This window comes from Hypomesus transpacificus, chromosome 8 (genome assembly GCF_021917145.1).
Source record: "Hypomesus transpacificus isolate Combined female chromosome 8, fHypTra1, whole genome shotgun sequence".
Taxonomy (NCBI): domain Eukaryota; kingdom Metazoa; phylum Chordata; class Actinopteri; order Osmeriformes; family Osmeridae; genus Hypomesus; species Hypomesus transpacificus.
The window spans coordinates 11,981,835-12,001,155 of record NC_061067.1 but is presented as its reverse complement, the minus strand read 5'-3'; the positions used below and the strand labels follow the sequence as shown (position 1 = coordinate 12,001,155).

The window sequence follows — 19,321 nt, the reverse complement described above, 5'->3', positions numbered from 1 at the left end:
CCAAGGCATAAGCGAACTAAGCGGCTGCTAAGGGCCCCCGTGGCCACCAGAGAGCCCCCAAGAGCACATGAAATTACAGTTTAATGTACCGTGTTTCTTCGATTTAAACGCTGCTCTCGATTAAACGCCGCACCAAAAATGAACATTGTGTAATAAATGCCGCCCCAGAAATACGGTAGGAGCAGCATGTCCTGAAATACCTAGTAGCAGCATGTCATTTTAATAGACATTCTGTTGTGTTGCACTCGGGGTCCATTGCTAACTATGCGTTTCAAATATCTAAACATAGCTACCTTACTTAGCAAATGACTCTAGCTAGAAGGGAATAAACATACGGAAAAAAATGCTAGAAAACGAACAGCAGTCTAGCCTGTTGCTAACGCCTGTCTAGATTATCTATTGAAAGAACTGGAGAGAAGCAGGTGCTCTTGCGTTAGCAAGCTAAACTAGTTTACATGGCTACAGTAGGTAGTCTAGGTGTTTTCGTTATCTAGCTGTTCTTGCATTCCTAGCAAATCAGCGTTAACAAAAAGCAGATGAGATAGAGCTACCTAGTCTAACTAACATTGACATTTGATTGTTGCTTAAACGGTTATTTAGAAAACCGTACTGTTCAAACTATCTGTTCGAACATTTAATGTAGTAAACTAACACGTTAGCATGCTAGCGCAGACAGCCTAGAATACCATATTTCTTAGAATAAACGCTGCCCCCGAATAAACGGCGCACCAAAGATGAACAATGTGTAATAAATCGAAGTTTAATCGAATAAATACGGTAATTACAAAAATATAATAATAATTGGCGACGCCGAGGGGCCCCCAAATCAATTCTGCTTAAGGCCCCATAAAGGCTTGAGCCGGCCCTGAGCCTAACTATCCCCCAAGTTAACAGATGCAAAACAAATGTTCTGCTACAGGTAGTCGCGCGTGACGATAGTGACGTAGTGACGTTAGTAACGTCAGTGACTGTGACCATAGATATATATATCTATGACTGTGGCTAGCAAGTTTGCCACCGTTAGCTTCACTTTTCACCACAAAAACGTAATAGACCAATTTGCACCCTACGTCACACGACTGTCAAGCATGCTCAACTGCGCTTATCGGTTGCAAAAGACGAACTTCTCCAGGGCATAATAGTAGGGAGGACAAACCTGTTACAGCGTTTTTCCTGAAATACTTTTTATTAGTTATTCCTGGGGAGATTATGGAATCAAATTACATATTAACGATACTAAAATACATGCGCACAATAATATCAACAATATTTGCTAAATGTAGACGTTTTTAAAGATTTTTAATTTTACCTCGAAGCTACTTCCGCTAAGTGAACATTGTGCACACTGCCAGTGAGCGACGAGTCTGACTGAGGCTAACGTCAAAACAGTGTAACGGGGACGCTGTCTCACTCAGATTGCCCATTTAAACAAATCCCAAAAATAATCGGACCAGCTGGCTAAAAGCAGAATTCCAATATCTCTTGAAAGCTGCCCTGCTCGACTTTTTAGATGTAGAATTGACTGTAAAACTGTACAATTATGAACTTTGTGACATGGCGTGAAGACATGGCTGCCGCTCGACTATGCAGTCTGTACCGGGCGACATTCTCACTCAAATTTCAAGACTTTCGTGACCCAAATCAAAATTCTGATGAAATTCGACAGATCAATGGGGAATCGCTTTCTCTCTTAAAGGCTGTCCTCCGCGACTTTTTTAGTCTATTTAAATCTAACTAATTGTATGATGTGTGTTCCTTTTGCCGTTTTAAATGCTATCATTTCCTGGTTTTCTGCAGCCACATTGCGCGCGCATTCCAAATGTTTACAAACAATAGATTGGTCTATTTGAACTTACACCAGCCAACGGAACGTAAAAAAAATACAACCAACGCAATCGCTACCAAGATGAACCTTTTTATGGAGGCAAATCGTGACCAAAATTCAAATGAAAATGCATTTCCAGAAATGCATTTTCATTTTAAGAACGTGGCTGCAAAATGGTAGCCTGGCTGCCAGCCCAACTTCTCCCCGCCCCCAATTTGGTCGGGAAGTTGGGTCTGGAGGGTCTCGTATTGGGGACCAACTACAGAAAACCAGAATCTGGGCGAACCAATGAAATTGCCAGGGCGGGCTTTATACGATGATGGACAGATGATCAACAGTAACGTAATCACCCACGTCACAAAAGAATGCTTAAATTGAATTCGTTTTGAACAAACATGGCTACCGCTGGAGATCTGGGATGTTATGATTCTGCCATCGAGTCTGTTTTAGAAGACATCGACAGCGCATTAATTTTGAAAGAGGAACAGAGAGACGCAATCAAGGCATTTGTCGATGGAAAATATGTTTTTGCCGTCCTTCCTACGGGATTCGTATATGCATTGCCCTTTATTGTTTCGCTCAAAAAGGTTGACCGTGTGAACAAGTACTCCCCCTACCCTTAAATTAATTTTACAACACTGGCAAAAATCGTTTGTATTCATTCTTCAAGCATACTTCAAGTCTGCTTGTAGTTTAGTTTTGTTGACAACAACTATGCGGTGCTTAACATACGTCACATACTCTGTTGCTCTGATTGGTTGTAGATCTATCCAATTGAGCGAAGAGGCATTTGTTTTCCAGGCTCGTTTGAAACACGCCCTGTAGTCAAAGCCCAAAGGAGAGTTCTCAGACTCATATTCTGACTAGAATTATGAGTATGACAACGTCAGGCTAGCAAAATGGTGACAACAATTCAAATGCATTTCCAGAAATGCACAATGAACGAAAAAGCATTCTGAGCGGCGCAGTAGAGTGACATCAGTAGCCGCTCTTCTTCAGCTCCCTGCTGACCGAGCTACCCATCTTGTTCGGTAGGGGGCGGTGTGCACATCTGCATTGAATTACATCAGAATCAGAAAGGGTTTTATTCGCCATTAAAGTTTGCACAGACAAGGAATTTACTTTGGCGGAAGGTGCATACATTAAACATATAGGAATCTTAAAACTTAAATATGTAGACTAACTATACAAAATGAGCAAAGTCTAGCTAATACTAAGGGGATTTAGAATAAAAAATAAAATATAAAAGTAGCCATAATTTACAATCTAACGTAGAGATACATTGCAAATGTGCTGGGATTGATTGAATTGCCGGGTCTTTAGAGGACGCATCACAGATCATGGCGCTCCCTCAAATTGTGCAAACACTGTCAGAATTAGCTGAGCAGGTAGAATCTAATAATATATCTGAGTCTGATGCCCGTGACCGAGTAGAACAAGTGATAGAGAGCTTGGCTGCATACTCTGCCGTCACAGATTTACACAATAATGAGGTTGTCATAGTTTGAGGCTGTGGAGCCTCAAACGACCAACCATCAACATCCCGTTCGAGTCCATTAAAAGCAATTTATTAAATGGTTTAAAAATAAAGGAAATAGCGGAGCTATTCGGCGTAGGCCACCGGCCCCTACCGAACAAGATGGGTAGCTCGGTCAGCAGGCAGCTGAAGAAGAGCGGCTACTGACGTCACTCTGCTGCGCCGCTCAGAATGCTTTTTCGTTCATTGTGAATTTCTGGAAATGCATTTGAATTTGAATTGTGGTCACGATTTTGCAGCCACGTTCTTAAAATGAAAATGCATTTCTGGAAATGCATTTGAATTGTGGTCACGACTTTGCAGCCACGTTCTTAAAATGAAAATGCATTTCTGGAAATGCATTTGAATTTGAATTGTGGTCACGATTTTGCAGCCACGTGCTTAAAATGAAAATGCATTTCTGGAAATGCATTTTGATTTTAATTTTGGTCACGATTTGCTTCCATACCTTTTGACACCGACATTGTCTATGTAATTCAAATATTGAGGGATCCTTAGGGGTGCGAAAATAAACAATGATAATAAATAATAATAAATAGGCTATAAATGTGAGAGAACAAAGGTTCTGCTCTTGCCGAAGGCAAGCACACCCAATAGCATCCAAATGACAGAATGCACAAGAACGTATTTGTAAGTTGCCAATTGAAAGGTTGTCCAGCAAGTAAACATATCATGATGCTTACCCTTACAAAAAAGAAGTATATTAAAGTATACTATAAGTATACTTAAATATGGATAGTACACTTTTAGTTCACTTTTGATATACTTTTAAGAAGTAGGCTATACTTAGAAAATAGTTCACTTTTGATATACTTCTAAGAAGTAGGCCTATGCTTCGAAAACTAAAATGGTATACATTTCTTCTGGAGTATGATGTACGTTTTCTGTTATTATACAGCAAAAACAGTCAAAATACTTTTAAAGTACATTACGGGTAAAATGTTTTAGATCCATCTTGTATATTCTAATTATTCATGTCTAGGAAAATCTATTATGCCTTGCACATTGAATCTTTTTTGTTACTGAAGCTGTAACCTTAATTACTGCCAAAACATTTTGAAGCACTACACTCTTATACTAATAATTATCAATTGGAGTATTAATGGGAAAAGGCTACTTGAGAAAGAAGCAGGCACAAGGGTTGCATTATGCATTGAAAAAATGTAGATAACGTGGCTCATTGGCCTGTCAATTCCCATGATGCAAGGCGGTAAATAGTGTAAACATTTGCTGATAAGTTTGCCGTATGTTCGAAATACAAATGTAACTTCATGAATTTCGATTTTTAAATGTGTCTGGTTAGAATGTAGTGTTTTTTGTGTGGTAATTGTCATTGTTGTGCTGGTTTACCATTGTAACCATGAGTTAAATGACTGTTACGTTTGATCAGAAAAGCTGGATTTGTACAACATGAGTGCACATACAGGTATTAGCTTCTTTCAGCAAACCTGCAGTGTCCGATGACAAGCGCTCCCGTTAACGTCAAGTGTCGCAAAATCGGCGCATTCGAGGAGCCCCTAAACATTTAAAGGTCACATGACATGAAAATGTCACTTTAGTAGGTTATTTAACATTAATATGAGTTTCCCTAGCCTGCCTTTGGTCCCCCAGTGGCCAACATTTTCGGTGTAAACCAAGCCCTGGGTGTTCTTCTCCGCTTTTGAGAAAATGAAGGCTCAAACGCTCTGTTTGAAAATCTGCTCCTTGTGACATCACAAGGAGCCTCTGCACAACCAGTAGCCTATCTTAATTTTATTTTCGCTAGAAATGCGCCGACACAACCTCTCAAAGTTTTGCATGTCTGCGCCAAACATTTCAGCCACCACTGTTTCCTTAACTTGAGCCAATACAAAGTTGGCCTTGCTGACCGTCTGAAATTTAATTCTGGATCAGTACTCCTTGGTCCAGCTACAAACCTCGGACAAGTAAGTCAACTAACGCTATATCCTTTTGTTGCTTACTATATGGTTACCTAGTTTGCTACCCTTAGAATCTGGCTGTAACATTAGCTCTGCAGCTATCAGCTGAGGTACTGTCGCTAATGTAAAGGTAGATAGCATCAAGTATGTGTGTGAATTCACATTCTGTAACGCAGTGTTGTACGCATCGTTGTCATGTGGATAACGTTCTGCTGTTGGTGTTATGGCGCGCGCGATATCCGCCTTTCCCCCCATTGAAATGACTGAGTGTGCAGCTCTGCAAACCAAGGTTATCAGATGAGAATGGGCAAATTCGAGGCATCTTACAGCAACGGGTCTACGAGCCATTGCGATGCATCCACTGTTAACATTAGCGCATGGTGCCGCCTCTCTCCTCCTCATTGAGCATTTAAAGCTACAGACACAGAAACAGCTCGTTCTGAGGAAAACTCATTGTGGGACTATTCGTAGTGGCTATAATTCTGCACCAAGGTTGAATTTCGGAAAAAAGACTTCAGATGCAGTATTAGGGGACCACTAAGGCCTGTATAAAAGCATCCAAAAACAGCATTTCATTTGACCTTTAAATATATTAGTAATTCACAGTAAATGGACCTTTTTTAAGTTTACTTCTTGAAGTACTTACACTAATTGAAATTGCGCTTGAAAGTATTTCAAAGTATACTTTGAGGTACTTTAGGAAGTATACTTCATGAACTGAAAGTACACTACACAGGTTACTTTAGAGTATTCAAAGGTATAATTTGAAGTACTGTAGGAAGTATACTTCATAAGCTAAAAGTGCACTACACAGGCTACTTTACAGTATTCAAAAGTAAACCTCAAATACACTATAAGTGCACTTTAAATGTACTAAATGACCTAAAAAGTGGGCCAATTCAGTTTACTTAGTACAAAATAGTATATAAATAAGTACACTGCTAGTAAACTTTAAGTACCATGATAATAGTATACTTTTTATACTTAAGTATACTTACAAATTAAACTTGAAGTATGCTTCTTTTTGTAAGGGTAGCAAGGCAATGGAAATCAAATCCTGTAGTATAGGACTAAACCGTAGGCTGCTAAACAAATGGAACATGAGTTGTTTGTGTACCTGCCCCTTCATAATACTGTGAAGTGATTTGCTGAATTAAAAACAGATTGACAACTGGTTTAGGTGTCGTATTGGTAAAAAAACGGATTTTGCATAACGTTTTCGTGATGCAACACGTGTAACTTTGTAGGCCTATAAATGTTTCGTAAACGCAAAACAGCTCATCAATCAACTTCACATGCAGAACTGTACGTCTTTGGATCATGAGCAATACATGGAACGATTTTCAACTTACACAGAACCTGGTTCTTGAGATAATCATGACACGCACACAAAGACAAACACACCAAGATTCATTGAATAATAGATAGATGACCATGAACCACACCAATACAGCACATGGCACATAATATATTAAAAATAAATAACTGAAGTCAATGGAATTGACAGAGCGGAAGAGAGAGGGTGAGTGTTTGAGATGGATGGGGAAAGTGGAATCAGAGTGCTGTTAGTGTTGCTCTACTTATCAAACATGCAGTATATTGATCTGACCCAACACTCAATACATTACGTCACCGGGAACATCAGGAAAAATCATTCCTGCTGAATGTCCTGACCTGACTGGAAAGCCAAGCGGGATGCTTATATCTGGTTGCAAGGTTACTGGATAGCATTATCACTGGATAGCATTATCACTGTGTATCATTACCACTAGATAACATGAACACTGAATATCATTACCACTGAAAAGCATCTTCACTGGTTAGCATTGTCACTGGTTATCATCATCCATGTGTAGCATTATCCCCGTGTAGCATTATAACTGGTTAGCATTATCACTGGGTAGCACTATAACTGGGTAGCATTACCTCATGTTAGCAATATTACTGGAAAGCATTACCTCTGGGTAGCATTAATTCTTGTTAGCAATACCACTGGATAGCATTACCACTGGGTAGCAGTATCATTGGGTGGCATTATCATTGGATAGCATTTTCACTGGTCTACATGACCTCCTGGTAGTAATCCCACTGGATAGCATCACCTACTGTAAGTATTATCCCTTCTGGGTAGCATTACTTCCTGTAAGCAATGTCACTGTATAGCATTACCTTTGGAAAGCATTACCTCACATTAGCAATGTCACTGGGTAGCATTACCTCTGGGTAGCATTATTATGTGTTTTGTAGCATGCAACCCTTCCTTGGTTTGGTCAGCCCAGCCTGTGTGTTTTTCTGTCTGTTTCTGTTGCTGTTCTGCCTGATTGGCGTAGTTGGTAGGAACCCTGTTTGAGTGCTTGTCTCCAGCTAAGGGGGAGGTAAGGCTGCTTTCTGTTTGTGTATGATGTACTTCCTGTCTGTTTGTAACCCAACGTGTACTGTGCTGTCCACCTGTGTACTGTTACACGTGTTAGCAACATGTGTCACATGACCATCTCACCAGAGCTGTGTCTGCATGACCGGTCTGATTACATGACTGCACAATGGAGACTTCCTGTTAGGCAACACACTATTAGACAGGTATAGAAAACACACGATCATATTCCATGAAGCAACACACACAAATGTGACTTTTAAAGAGTAAAAAACAGGGACTGATCGAGAGATAAAGAGATAGTGTGTGTGTGTGAGAGAGAGAGAGAGAGAGAGAGAGAGAGAGTTGGGGAGATAGCAAAAAAGATAGTCAAAGAGAGAGAGAGTGACTGAGAGTCAGTTTTTCGAGCATAATTTAATGTTAGTGATGTAGGTTACATAGTCTGGTTTTCAGGGAGTTTCAGACAGACTCTGTCAATCCCCATGACTCCAGATCACAGAACATTGTCATCTCACTCTGTTGTGTTCCTCCCAAGCTTCTCAAGCCCATTGGATCAGACACACACACTCTCACAGATATACACAAGAGCAGACACAAACAGACATGCACATACACTATTACCTCTGTTCTGCAATGGGCTTGTTCTAGTCAGACCTCCCATATAAAGTGAAGTGGTAACATTTCATACATACACCCACCATTAGAAACTGTCAGCTTCTATACCTATCTGTAATCTAGAGTTATAGAGTTGTAACAGGGTACTGATGTGTTTGTGTGTGTATGTGTGTGCAGGACTCGGAGGGTGTGGAGATCATGCTGGGTGTGTGTTCCAGCGGGCTGCTGATCTACAGAGACCGTCTGAGGATCAACCGCTTCGCCTGGCCCAAAGTCCTCAAGATCTCCTACAAGAGGAACAACTTCTACATCAAGATACGACCTGGAGAGGTTCACACACTCTGGACACACACACTTCACTCAACATCTTTTATCTAACTCTGTCGGTGTCACATTTTCCTCAATCTCTCTACATCACTCTCTACTTTTTGTCTGTCTCACTGTATCTCCTCTCATCCTTTTCAACTCGTTTCCAGTTTGAACAGTTTGAGAGCACCATTGGCTTCAAACTTCCCAACCACAGAGCAGCCAAGAGGCTGTGGAAGGTCTGTGTGGAGCACCACACCTTCTTCAGGTGAGCCAGCCCGACCCTGACCCCTTACCCCTGGGGCTGCTGAGCCCGTCTACATGACCTCCTGGGCTGTCTCTCTGCAGGCTTGTGTCCCCAGAGGAGCCTCCCAGGAAGTTTCTGTCTCTGGGTTCGAAGTTCCGCTACAGCGGCAGGACCCAGGTCCAGACCCGACGAGCCTCATCCCAGATCGCCCGGCCAGCTCCCTTCTTCCAGCGCTCCACCAGTAAACGCTACATCATGTCCCGCAGTTTGGATGGAGGTGAGAGCTGGAAGGGGAATTGAGGGTTGGGGAAGAGGGAGGAACACACCGGGATCTCGTTGAGACAACATCAGGGCCATGTTTATGGATTTAGGTTCAATCTGCATTGCTACTGGTGAACATATTATGTTCTTGAGTGATTGCACAGACATCAACCCCCCACCCCCCCAGACAGCCGTGATAACTCCTCCCCCCTGACAACAGTGATAACCCCCCAGACAGCAGTGATAATCCTCCAGACAGCAGTGATACCCTCCTCCAGACAACAGAGATACCCCACCACACAGCAGTGATACCCCCCAGACAGCAGTGCTGGTTACCTTGGTCACAGCGGAACCATCATTTTCATTGATCCAAGAGACCAATGCACCATGCATGTGTGTTTGACAGAGTGTATGTGTGCACATGTTTGTGTGTTTGACGGAGTGTGCGTGTGTGTCTCCAGCCCAGAGGAACAGTCCCAGACACAGCCTGCCTGTGTCCCCAGCAGCCAGAGCTCCTGTCAGTGTTAACGGCTCTAGATCTTTACCCAGACCTACTACACATAGAGATTCAGGTACACAAACACAGCTGTTTACAAATGCACACACCTTAAAACACAAACGCACTCCTGCGCTGCTGGCTCATGTAGAAATCTGCTCCTCTGTACCTTCCATCACCCCCCAACCCAACGGCTTCTCTGCTCTGCATGCGGCGATGCTGATTGGCTCCCACTGAGCATTGACAATGTCAACATTCATCACACATCACTTTTACACACCACTTCAGTGTAGGGCTTGGCTGCTGACCACGCAATTAGCTGAGCTGAGGAAGGGGTGAGTCCCAGCTGGCCTTGTGGCAGTGGGAGCTTACCCTGGTCTGAACTCAGGAGCCAATCAGAGAGGCTTGGCTGTGGATCCAGCCCACTAGCCAATCAGGGAGGCTCAGTGGTGGATCCAAGCTGAACATATAGCAGAACCAGGCTGAACAGCTGAACAAGAACCAGAGAGGTTTCTTGGCTTCCTGCTGACTGTTTCAGCCTTCTCACGGATCGGTCTAACTGTCTGGCAGGCTGGATGCTGTGTTGCTGGCTGGTTTCTCTGAGCAGTTCTGCATGGCAGGCTCGTCCCACAGGTTACTGCAGCTCGGACCACATTGCTCACATTCAGACGTGTGTGTGTGTGTCTGTGTGTGTGTACTTGTAATTGTGTTTTGCAGAGATGGGCTCGGGCTTGTACGCAGCATCGAAGGGCATCGCCATGAGTGACCTGATCACCACAGTGACACCAGAGAAGAGGGTAGAGGAGTGGAAAGTGGAGGAGCAGGTGGAGGATAAGAAAGTAATGTGGAGGGTGGAGGAGAGGAGAGCGGTAGGGGTGGAAGAGAGGAGAGTGGTAGAGGTGGAGCAGAGGAGAGCAGTAGAAGTGGAGGAAGAGGATGAGACAACAAAGGTTTCAGAGGTCTCTCAACCCAGCCCCCCGACACCTGTACGTCAAGACACCAAGGTAGAAGATCGTCTCACACACTTTCAAATACAGCCTTGTCTCGGTTCGGGACTCATTATGTTTTCTTTATGCTTACATCTGGAACCCTCCTCTTCCTGCTCCTCTTCTTCCTGCTCCTCCTCTTCCTGCTGCTCCTCTTCCTGCTCCTCCTACTCTTGTGTAGACTGAGCTGACAGACACAGCTGTAGATGGAGATCTCACAGCCACTGAGGTTGGTACTGTCACCTTCACCCTAAAGGCCCTTGCACTGTCCATGACTTGCTGTCATGGACAGATACAGACGGGAAAAATTAAAATAAAAAAAGAAAGCGCAAGCTTAAATTTAGTGACGTGCATGAAGTAACAGCAAACCTGGACATATTACAGGGAAAATCATTTACATTTACATGTAATCATTTAGCAGATGCTTTTATCCAAAGCTACTTCCAAGAGAGAGCTTTACAAAAGTGCATAGGTCAATGATCATAAACAACGAGATTGCGGGTAACCAAAACATGAACATCCACACCCTTGGAAAAAAAATTGGCCTATGTCTTGCTCGGATCACTGCTGCCATTGAATAAGGTACAGTTGTACACACAGGAAAACGCGCTCTTTGGGTGGAACTCCCACTTCCCCCATGACCCATAAAGGTGGGAGGTACGCGTAAAGTGTGCCTAATTATATATTCAAAGTATTTACAAAGACTGCCAGAAAGAGCTTGCATCTATTCTGCGGGGGAAATTCTCCGCCTCTTAAAAGCAGGTGTGAACCAGGAGCACGTTTTCCTGTGTGTACAAATGTACCTTATTCAATGGCAGCAGTAATCCGAGCAAGACGAAGACATAGGCCAATGTAACCAAATTAACCCTGTCATCCCAACCCTGTCACCCTAACCTTTATCACACACGTTGTTCCTGTTATGCTGTTCTAGCTGCTATAAATTGCTGCTGATCTCATTTCCTTTTCTCCACTTTTCATGCTGCCAGTCGGAACAGGAGGACGAGTCTGAGTTGAAAACACAGGTAAAACCACATACATACACCCACACAAGTATGGCTAAACACACACACACACTCACTGACTGAATAACAGCAGCCTACAGTGTAACGCTAACGGTACATACTACAGCTTTTTTTATCGCTCTGCACCGCTTGCCTTCCCACAGTACACCATGCTAGGGGGTGTGTTAGACAAGTTAATACAGATTTGTAGTTCTCTAAGGTCACTGTTGCAGTCACGGCCAAGCGTGCAGACTTAGGTTCATGTACTCACAATATCGATCAAAATACCACTTTTACACAACATTTGTGTAAAAATACCGACTTTTTACTACTGCAAGATCAGAGTAGAATACATGTTACGCCACCGGTCACTCAACCAGTCATTTGTAGGTTGGGCTAGCAAGCTAGCAATGGCACAGAACAGTCACATAATGTGACGAGACTGAATTTAAAAGTATTAAAACACTCTAGGGACACTGACGACATCGACAAACCTGCACCATGCATTATTAGTTTAATGTAATCTTTAAATTCAGGCTCGTCACATTACGTAACTTTGTCCTGAACAGAACTGGGTGTGCAGACACATACGATAAGTTTCTCCTCCATCTTGAAATTGTTAAACCTAGAAATGTTTACCATGATCAACAGTTGCTACGTTACAAGAACCAAGAAACCAATCCGATTGGCCAACACTAGCATTTTCACGCACCTCATTTACATAAAGTGTAGAAAATCCACTTGCAACGGTCCCCTCCGCTCACCTTCCCACAATGCCCTACGCGAGCGTCAACGCCTGGTTTCATTGAAAATGAATTTGAAGCCGACGCCCCGCGCCGCCCGCTCCGCTGTAGTGGACACGCACCGTAAGGCTACACCAAGCGCGGAAATTCTCCGTCCGTCCGTCATCTGCCGCTTGTCCGGGGATCGGGTCTCGGGGGCAGCGACCTAAGCAGGGATGTCCAGACTTCCCTCTCCCTGGCCACTTCCACAAGCTCTTCCTGGGGTACCCCGAGGCGTTTCCAGGTCAGCCGAGAGACATAGTCCCTCCAGCGTGTCCAGGGTCTTCCCCGGGGCCTCTTCCCAGTAGGACGTGCCTGGAACACCTCACCAGGGAGGCGTCCAGGAGGCATCCTAATCAGATGCACAATCCACCTCAGCTGGCTCCTCTCGAAGCGGAGGAGCAGCGGTTCTACTCTGAGCCCCTCCCGGATGACAGAGCTTCTCACCCTATCTCTAAGGGAGAGCCTGGACATCCTGCGGAGAAAGCTCATTTCGGCCGCTTGTATTCGCGATCTCGTTCTTTCGGTCACTACCCATAGTTCGTGACCATAGGTGAGGGTAGGAGCGTAGATCGACTGGTAAATAGAGAGCTTCGCCTTTCGACTCAGCTCCTTCTTCACCACGACGGACCGATGCAGAGCCCGCATCACTGCGGACGCCGCACCGATCCGCCTGTCGATCTCGCGCTCCATTCTTCCCTCACTCGTGAACAAGTTCCCGAGGTACTTGAACTCCTCCGCTTGGTTCAAGATCTCCTCCCCGTCCCGGAGATGGCACTCCACCCTTTTCCGGTCGATTACCATGGCCTCAGATTTGGAGGTGCTGATTCGCATCCCAGCCGCTTCACATTCGGCTGCGAACCGCTCCAGTGAGAGCTGAAGGTTGCGGCCCAATGAAGCCAACAGGACCACATCATCTGCAAAAAACAGCGACCCGATCCTGAGGTCACCAAACCGGACCCCCTCAACACCCTGGCTGCGCCTAGAAATTCTGTCCATATAGCTAATGAACAGAATCGGTGACATAGGGCAGCCCTGGCAGAGTCCAACCCTCACCGGAAACAAGTTCAACTTACTACCGGCAATGCGGACCTAACTCTGGCACCGGTCATACAGGGACCGGACAGCCCCGATCAGGGAATCCGGTACCCCGTACTCTCGGAGCACCCCCCACATGAGCCCCCGAGGGACACGGTCGAATGCCTTTTCCAAATCCACAAAACATGTGTAGACTGGTTGAGCGAACTCCCATGTACCCTCCAGGACTCCGCGGAGGGTATAGAGCTGGTCCACTGTTCCACGGCCAGGACGAAAACCACATTGCTCCTCCTGAATCCGAGGTTCGACAATCCGACGCACCCTCCTCTCCAGGGGCCTCATGTCTTTTTGTGCGTACGTTGCGTACGCACAAAAAGCTTGCGTACGATGGTTTTCACGCACACTTTGTGATGTATAAAGATTTACTTGACGTGAGAATGTGCGGGCCGTCACGGAAACTTTTGAGCAGACGTGAGAATGTGCGGACCGTCCGCAAAGTCTTGTCTGGCTCTGTAACATGGCGAATTCTAACTAAAAAGTGCCAAGACTCACCAAACATTACAAAATAAAGTTTCCACTAGTACGTTTATGACGTTGACTTTTCAAAAAACATAAAAATAAACGTTTGATCATTAATGTGGATGATCATATCAAAATGTCAAAACCCAAAACGGGAAATGCTATATAGCCTTCTGTTTATACCGCCACCACTTAATAACTTATGTTAAACTTGAGGCTGTCAAACAAACGACAAAATCATGCTGTTACGATGCGCCACCACTCGTTTATTCATTTAAAGTTTTATATCGGACCATTTCTTCTTAATTTCTGCCATGGTCCGGTTCTCTGAACCCACAGCATTGATGGCCCTAATTATGATAATTTTATTTGTAATGCACTTTACATTTAGCTAAATCTCAAAGTGCTGTCTTTTGTCACTAATATCTGATGACAGGCCGCCAAACAGGACACATTTTCTCGCCTCCACCTCTGTTGTCAGAACCGCAATCTCACAGTCACCGTATTTCTTCAAATAAACGCTGCAGCGTTTAACGTTCATTTTTGGTGCTGCGTTTCTTCGAGGGCGGCGTTTATTCGAATAAATACAGTAATTCAGACAACAAAATGACCTCAGGAGCGCATTTATAGTCCATCTGCATATTAATTTATGGGAGGAGGCAAGGCGGTGTCAGTGGCTCGTTCACGTGCGGTCAATCTCACGTTGATTGTGATTTATAAAGGAAAGGTGCGCAGGACCTGGCGTACGACCGGTTTTATACATGTGAATATTTTTGTGCGTAGGTACTTTTCGAGTTTTGGCCGTACGCCATCTTCTGGTATGAAAGCTGCGCAATCCTTTATACATGAGGCCCCAGGACCCCTGAATAGACTTTCCCAGGGAGGCTGAGGAGTGTGATCCCCCTAAAGTTGGAGCACACCCTCCGGTCCCCCTTTTTAAAGAGGGGAACCACCACCCCGGTCTGCCAGTCCAGAGGCACTGTCCCCGATGTCCACGCGATGTTGCAGAGTCGTGTCAACCAAGACAGCCCTACAACATCCAGAGCCTTAAGGAACTCCGGGCGGACCTCATCAACCCCAGATGGAAATTCTGCCGTGCGGAAATAGAACTCATTGAGCCATTGAGCAATGAGCCACTCATTGCTTACAACGGATTAGAACTCTGCCAGAGAATGTCTAATATGGGGAGAACCATAGACATAATAAAGAGTAGACACCGCATCGACCGCTACGGCCTACTGGCGCTGACGAGACGTGGGGCCGCCATCTTGGAAAGGTCTCTCGCTCCACTCAGTGTAATCTGTTTGGCTGGGGCAATGAGCTGTCAGCGAATTTAATTAATCAGACCGAACTGAATACCAAACTGATTTTCACGCAGTTTGCTTTGCTGCAAAGGTCATACACTGAGCTATGATACAGGACATGGTTATTATTTTCACAAAATACAACCAATAGTATGGTAATGTCAAATCTTATTTGTGAAAAGTAATCCCCCGAGCCCTGTTTGCGATTGTCCGCCGATTTGAGCAGGAATATGCTGCACAGTGCTGGCATCTTGTTTATTCTGATGCTAAGCAACAAGGAACTTTCCAAGATGGCGGCTGCATTTCTCATGCCCAGCAGCCAATGCGGCTTCTACTCTTTATTATGTCTATGGGGAGAACTGCCACTCTCGGGAAACTTCTGGGTTCTGAACTGGTTGCAGTTCCACTGTAGTTCCATATGAGGGCACTAACGAGCGAGTTCAGAATGGATGGAGGTCTATTGCTATACCCCTCAAAATCCACTTTTGTCAGGATATAATTTTTTGTCTAGTAATTTGAATTCTGGATTCGAAAGGGGAGGCAAAAGAAATCACACTGCTGGATGTTAGATTTTTTTTGAGTCGCCTTTCTGTTCTAAAAAGCCTTTTAAAATGTCAATGACGTCATACACATGGTACAACCAGAGATACCGCTTTACGGCAAACTCTGGTCTCTTCCTTTTTTCTCTCGAGGCATCGACGACACAGTTGACAGGTTAGGCTCTCCCTGTCAATACACATGCTAGAAAGAGTTTTGGCTTGCTAATGTTGTTGCTATTGTTGCTAATGGTCTGACATTCTGATTCTGCTTTGGATGCCATCAAGTGGGATCTCTGGTCATAGACAGTCCCTCACTAACCAATCAGCATTCATCAGCAGAATGCTAGCGTGTTATGGGCAACAACGACTTATCCTGTAAGAAATCGAAAGGACATAAGTGCTTGTTCATTTCACTTTCGACCTATAATCCATGTTGAACATACAAACACTACAATCAAATCTGAAATTTCTCAACGACAATCAGGCAAAAGAGACAAATGTAGCCGTTCAGCTCCATAGACTCCCATTCAGCAAGCACTCACTCGAGATCACCCTCAGTGGAACTCTGGTAGAACTGCAGCCAAATTCGGTACAATGGGGCTTAATAGGGAGTGGCAAGGCTCTCTCCTAACAGGCTCTGGGTTTACTATCGCCAGCTAAGATCGATGTTATCCACCCGGAAGTAAGATATTTGTTGTTGTGACATCAGGCTGAAAGGTCCTATTGCTTCCTTCATTATTCCTTCCTACATTGCAATATTTGTCTTAAAGTTCCGTACTGTAATGTTATGCCTTGCTTGGTGTGAATGCAGGCTGTGAAAAATCTTATTTCTGGAAGACTCTACCGCGATTAGCATGGTATAGTCAAATCCATAACGTAGGCCACGTTTATACCGGTATATATCTATACCGTTCATATCGTCTACCCCTAAGTCTGGGTGTCTAGGTGGGGTGATGGGTGTGGGTATGGTGTGGGTTGGGGTGTAGGGTGTGGGGTTAGGTTGAGTGTGGTGTGGCGTTAGTTAGGGTTGGGTATTGTTAAATTTGATCGATTCCAGTTCCGATTCTGGTTTTCGAATCTGGTTCTAATCGAATTTTGGTTATGATTCTAATCGTTTTTTTGGAGAGAAAAAATATAAGAACTTTATGTTCTGTTAGCTAACTCTGATTCTGTTAGCTGACTCTGATCCTGATGTGCAAATAGACACAGGAGAATATCAATTGATATTTCTGTGAAAAACTAAACATGTTGCGCTTTCTGTATTTATTCAATAACATTTGTAGGCCTATTATCCAATCCTGCAATAGACCTATAGCCTACACTATATAACTACAAAAAGCATCCAAAGTTGATGTCAAATTATGAGATGGAAATAAATATGAGGGAGGGGTAGCCTATCCTGCAATTAGGTGAGGTGTGGGGTTGTGTTACCGACTCTGTGAAGTGCATCGTGTTACCTTCTGGTATGAAATGAGAAATATAAATAAAGTTTGATTTGATTTGGGGTTAGGTGTGGGTTAGTTGGGGTGTTGGGTGTGGATAAGTTGGGGTGTTGGGTGTGGGTTAGGTGTGGTGGGGTGTAGGGTTAGGTGTGGTGTTGGGTGTGGGTTAGTTGGGGTGTTTAGTGTTGTGGTAGTTTTTGCAGACAATCAATCGTTTTAAGCTGAAGTCGGGTGAAGTATAGAGTTAATGTTTATTTGACGTAGGTTTAAGCATAATAACGTTACCAACATAACATCATCAGCACACAAACATAAGACAATAACACAAAGACAATTCCATACAGCTCCATCTAGCATTCTAGAATGGAACAGGGAGAATCCAGCCCACCAGCACTACCCAGCTGATGGCCCTGAACCCCCCAGAACATTCTTCAACAGACCATTTTATAGATACGACAGTTCTCAAAAGACATTGGTCTGTCATTGGTTAAATCCTTAGAACAATACAGTTGAATCCACATTTTCTTCAGACCAACTGTCTCTTCCCCCCAGGTGACAAGAACCCTTTCAGGTCACCCAGACTGCACGTCTCCTAGACTTCAAGTCTCCTAGTTAGGTGTTATAAAACTACAGGTGGCATCTCTACCAAATGGAGTTGAATTAACATACATCGTATCAAGCTTCTTCCTAAAACACATTCATTGTACATATAGGCCCAAAACTTCTTTCACATTAGTGTGGTATATTGTGACTATAAAGAATAGAGGGGGTCTGGGTGAGGCACTGAGGAAACATGTCCTGTCTGACACAGACAAGCTATTGAACTGAATATAATGCACTAAACAAGTGTGTGTGTGTGTGTGTGTCAGGACACGTTGGGGAGCCCTGAGGAGCTGCAGAAGCACCAGAGCCACATCACCAACCTTAAGAGGAGCTTCATGGAGTCTGGTGCCGTCTCTGCTGGCCTCAGTGAATGGGAGAAGAGGTTGTCCTCCTCCCCTCTGCGCTTGCCACGCCTGGACGATGCCCCCATGATAGAACCCCTGGAACCCGAGGAGGTAAGCTCACTATCCCCATTGCAACGCAGCAATTCTTGGATTGCAAAATAGTTTAAATGAATAGTACTAGTTAGGATGAAAGAGGAGAGGATAAGTTGCAAAGACCAGAGGAGACCAGGACTCAGGAGAAACCAAGAAACACCAGGGTCTGTGAGCGGGGCATAAAATCCCATCCGGGAACATCCACAATCTTGAAGACCACATTTCTGCTCTAAAGAGCACTGTAACAGTGAGACACACAGACACAAACACACACATAATACCTCCTAGATATAACATCAAAGGACATCAAAAGGCTGACAGACTGTTGCTGCACTGTGTGTGTGTGTGTCTGAATTTGTGTGTGTTAACATCAAGCAATGATGAGCAAGTATTCAAAGATCAAGCAAGGATTTTTATTTATTTATGGAATTAATAAAGCATTCACACACAAACATCCATCCACGCACACATGCATGCCCCAAAGCTAGTTTCCATCCTAGTTGAGTAATGCTGACTTGTCTGTCTGCTTGCGTGTCTGTCTGTATAGTAAAGAGGATGGTTCTCTGGGAGCATCTCTAGAGACCAAGCCCCAGCCTCTGGAAATTAGTTCAACTGTAGTAGGTCGAGCCAGATGTCAATCAGACTCAAAGACAACAGTGACTGATTACCCCAATCAGGGGAGGTTAATGTGCTGGATGTTTATATATTATATGTTATATATGTGTTTATTTATGTTGAGTGAGGAACTGACATCTAATCTGCCTTTGTAACTAACCTGTAATTCTCACTGTGCTCTAGCTGTTTTTACAAATCAAACTAACACAAACTATACTAAGCAAACACAAGTTAATCTTGGTTGACAGAGACTACACTAGATTAACACCCGTAACTACCCTATGATAATTCAGGCTAACCCAGACAAACACAGGCTAACTCAGGCTAACCCCTGCTAGCCCAGGCTGTCTCAGGCTAACTCAAACAAACCCTGGCTAATTCTGGTTAACTCAGGCTTATTTAGGCTAACCCAGGTTAACCCAGGTATTTCAATTCAGTTTCTTCTCAATTCTAACTTTTTTCCCCCCAAACATATTGG

At 44.1% G+C, this 19,321-nt stretch overlaps 1 protein-coding gene across 3 annotated transcripts in view; it reads left to right on the top strand.

The window, feature by feature from the left end:
* The window catches only part of LOC124469910 (band 4.1-like protein 3), a 47,058-nt gene that overhangs the window by 18,749 nt on the left and 8,988 nt on the right, over positions 1–19,321 (top strand). The window contains exons 9-17 of one of the 3 annotated variants that reach the window (XM_047023428.1): positions 7,612–7,656; positions 8,445–8,597; positions 8,744–8,841; positions 8,922–9,097; positions 9,543–9,653; positions 10,295–10,581; positions 10,745–10,792; positions 11,550–11,585; positions 18,058–18,246. In XM_047023428.1, the coding sequence (XP_046879384.1) occupies positions 7,612–7,656; positions 8,445–8,597; positions 8,744–8,841; positions 8,922–9,097; positions 9,543–9,653; positions 10,295–10,581; positions 10,745–10,792; positions 11,550–11,585; positions 18,058–18,246 (1,143 nt within the window). The remainder of the gene's footprint in view (positions 1–7,611; positions 7,657–8,444; positions 8,598–8,743; positions 8,842–8,921; positions 9,098–9,542; positions 9,654–10,294; positions 10,582–10,744; positions 10,793–11,549; positions 11,586–18,057; positions 18,247–19,321) is intronic. The other 2 variants (XM_047023429.1, XM_047023430.1) reach the window with 2 other exon arrangements.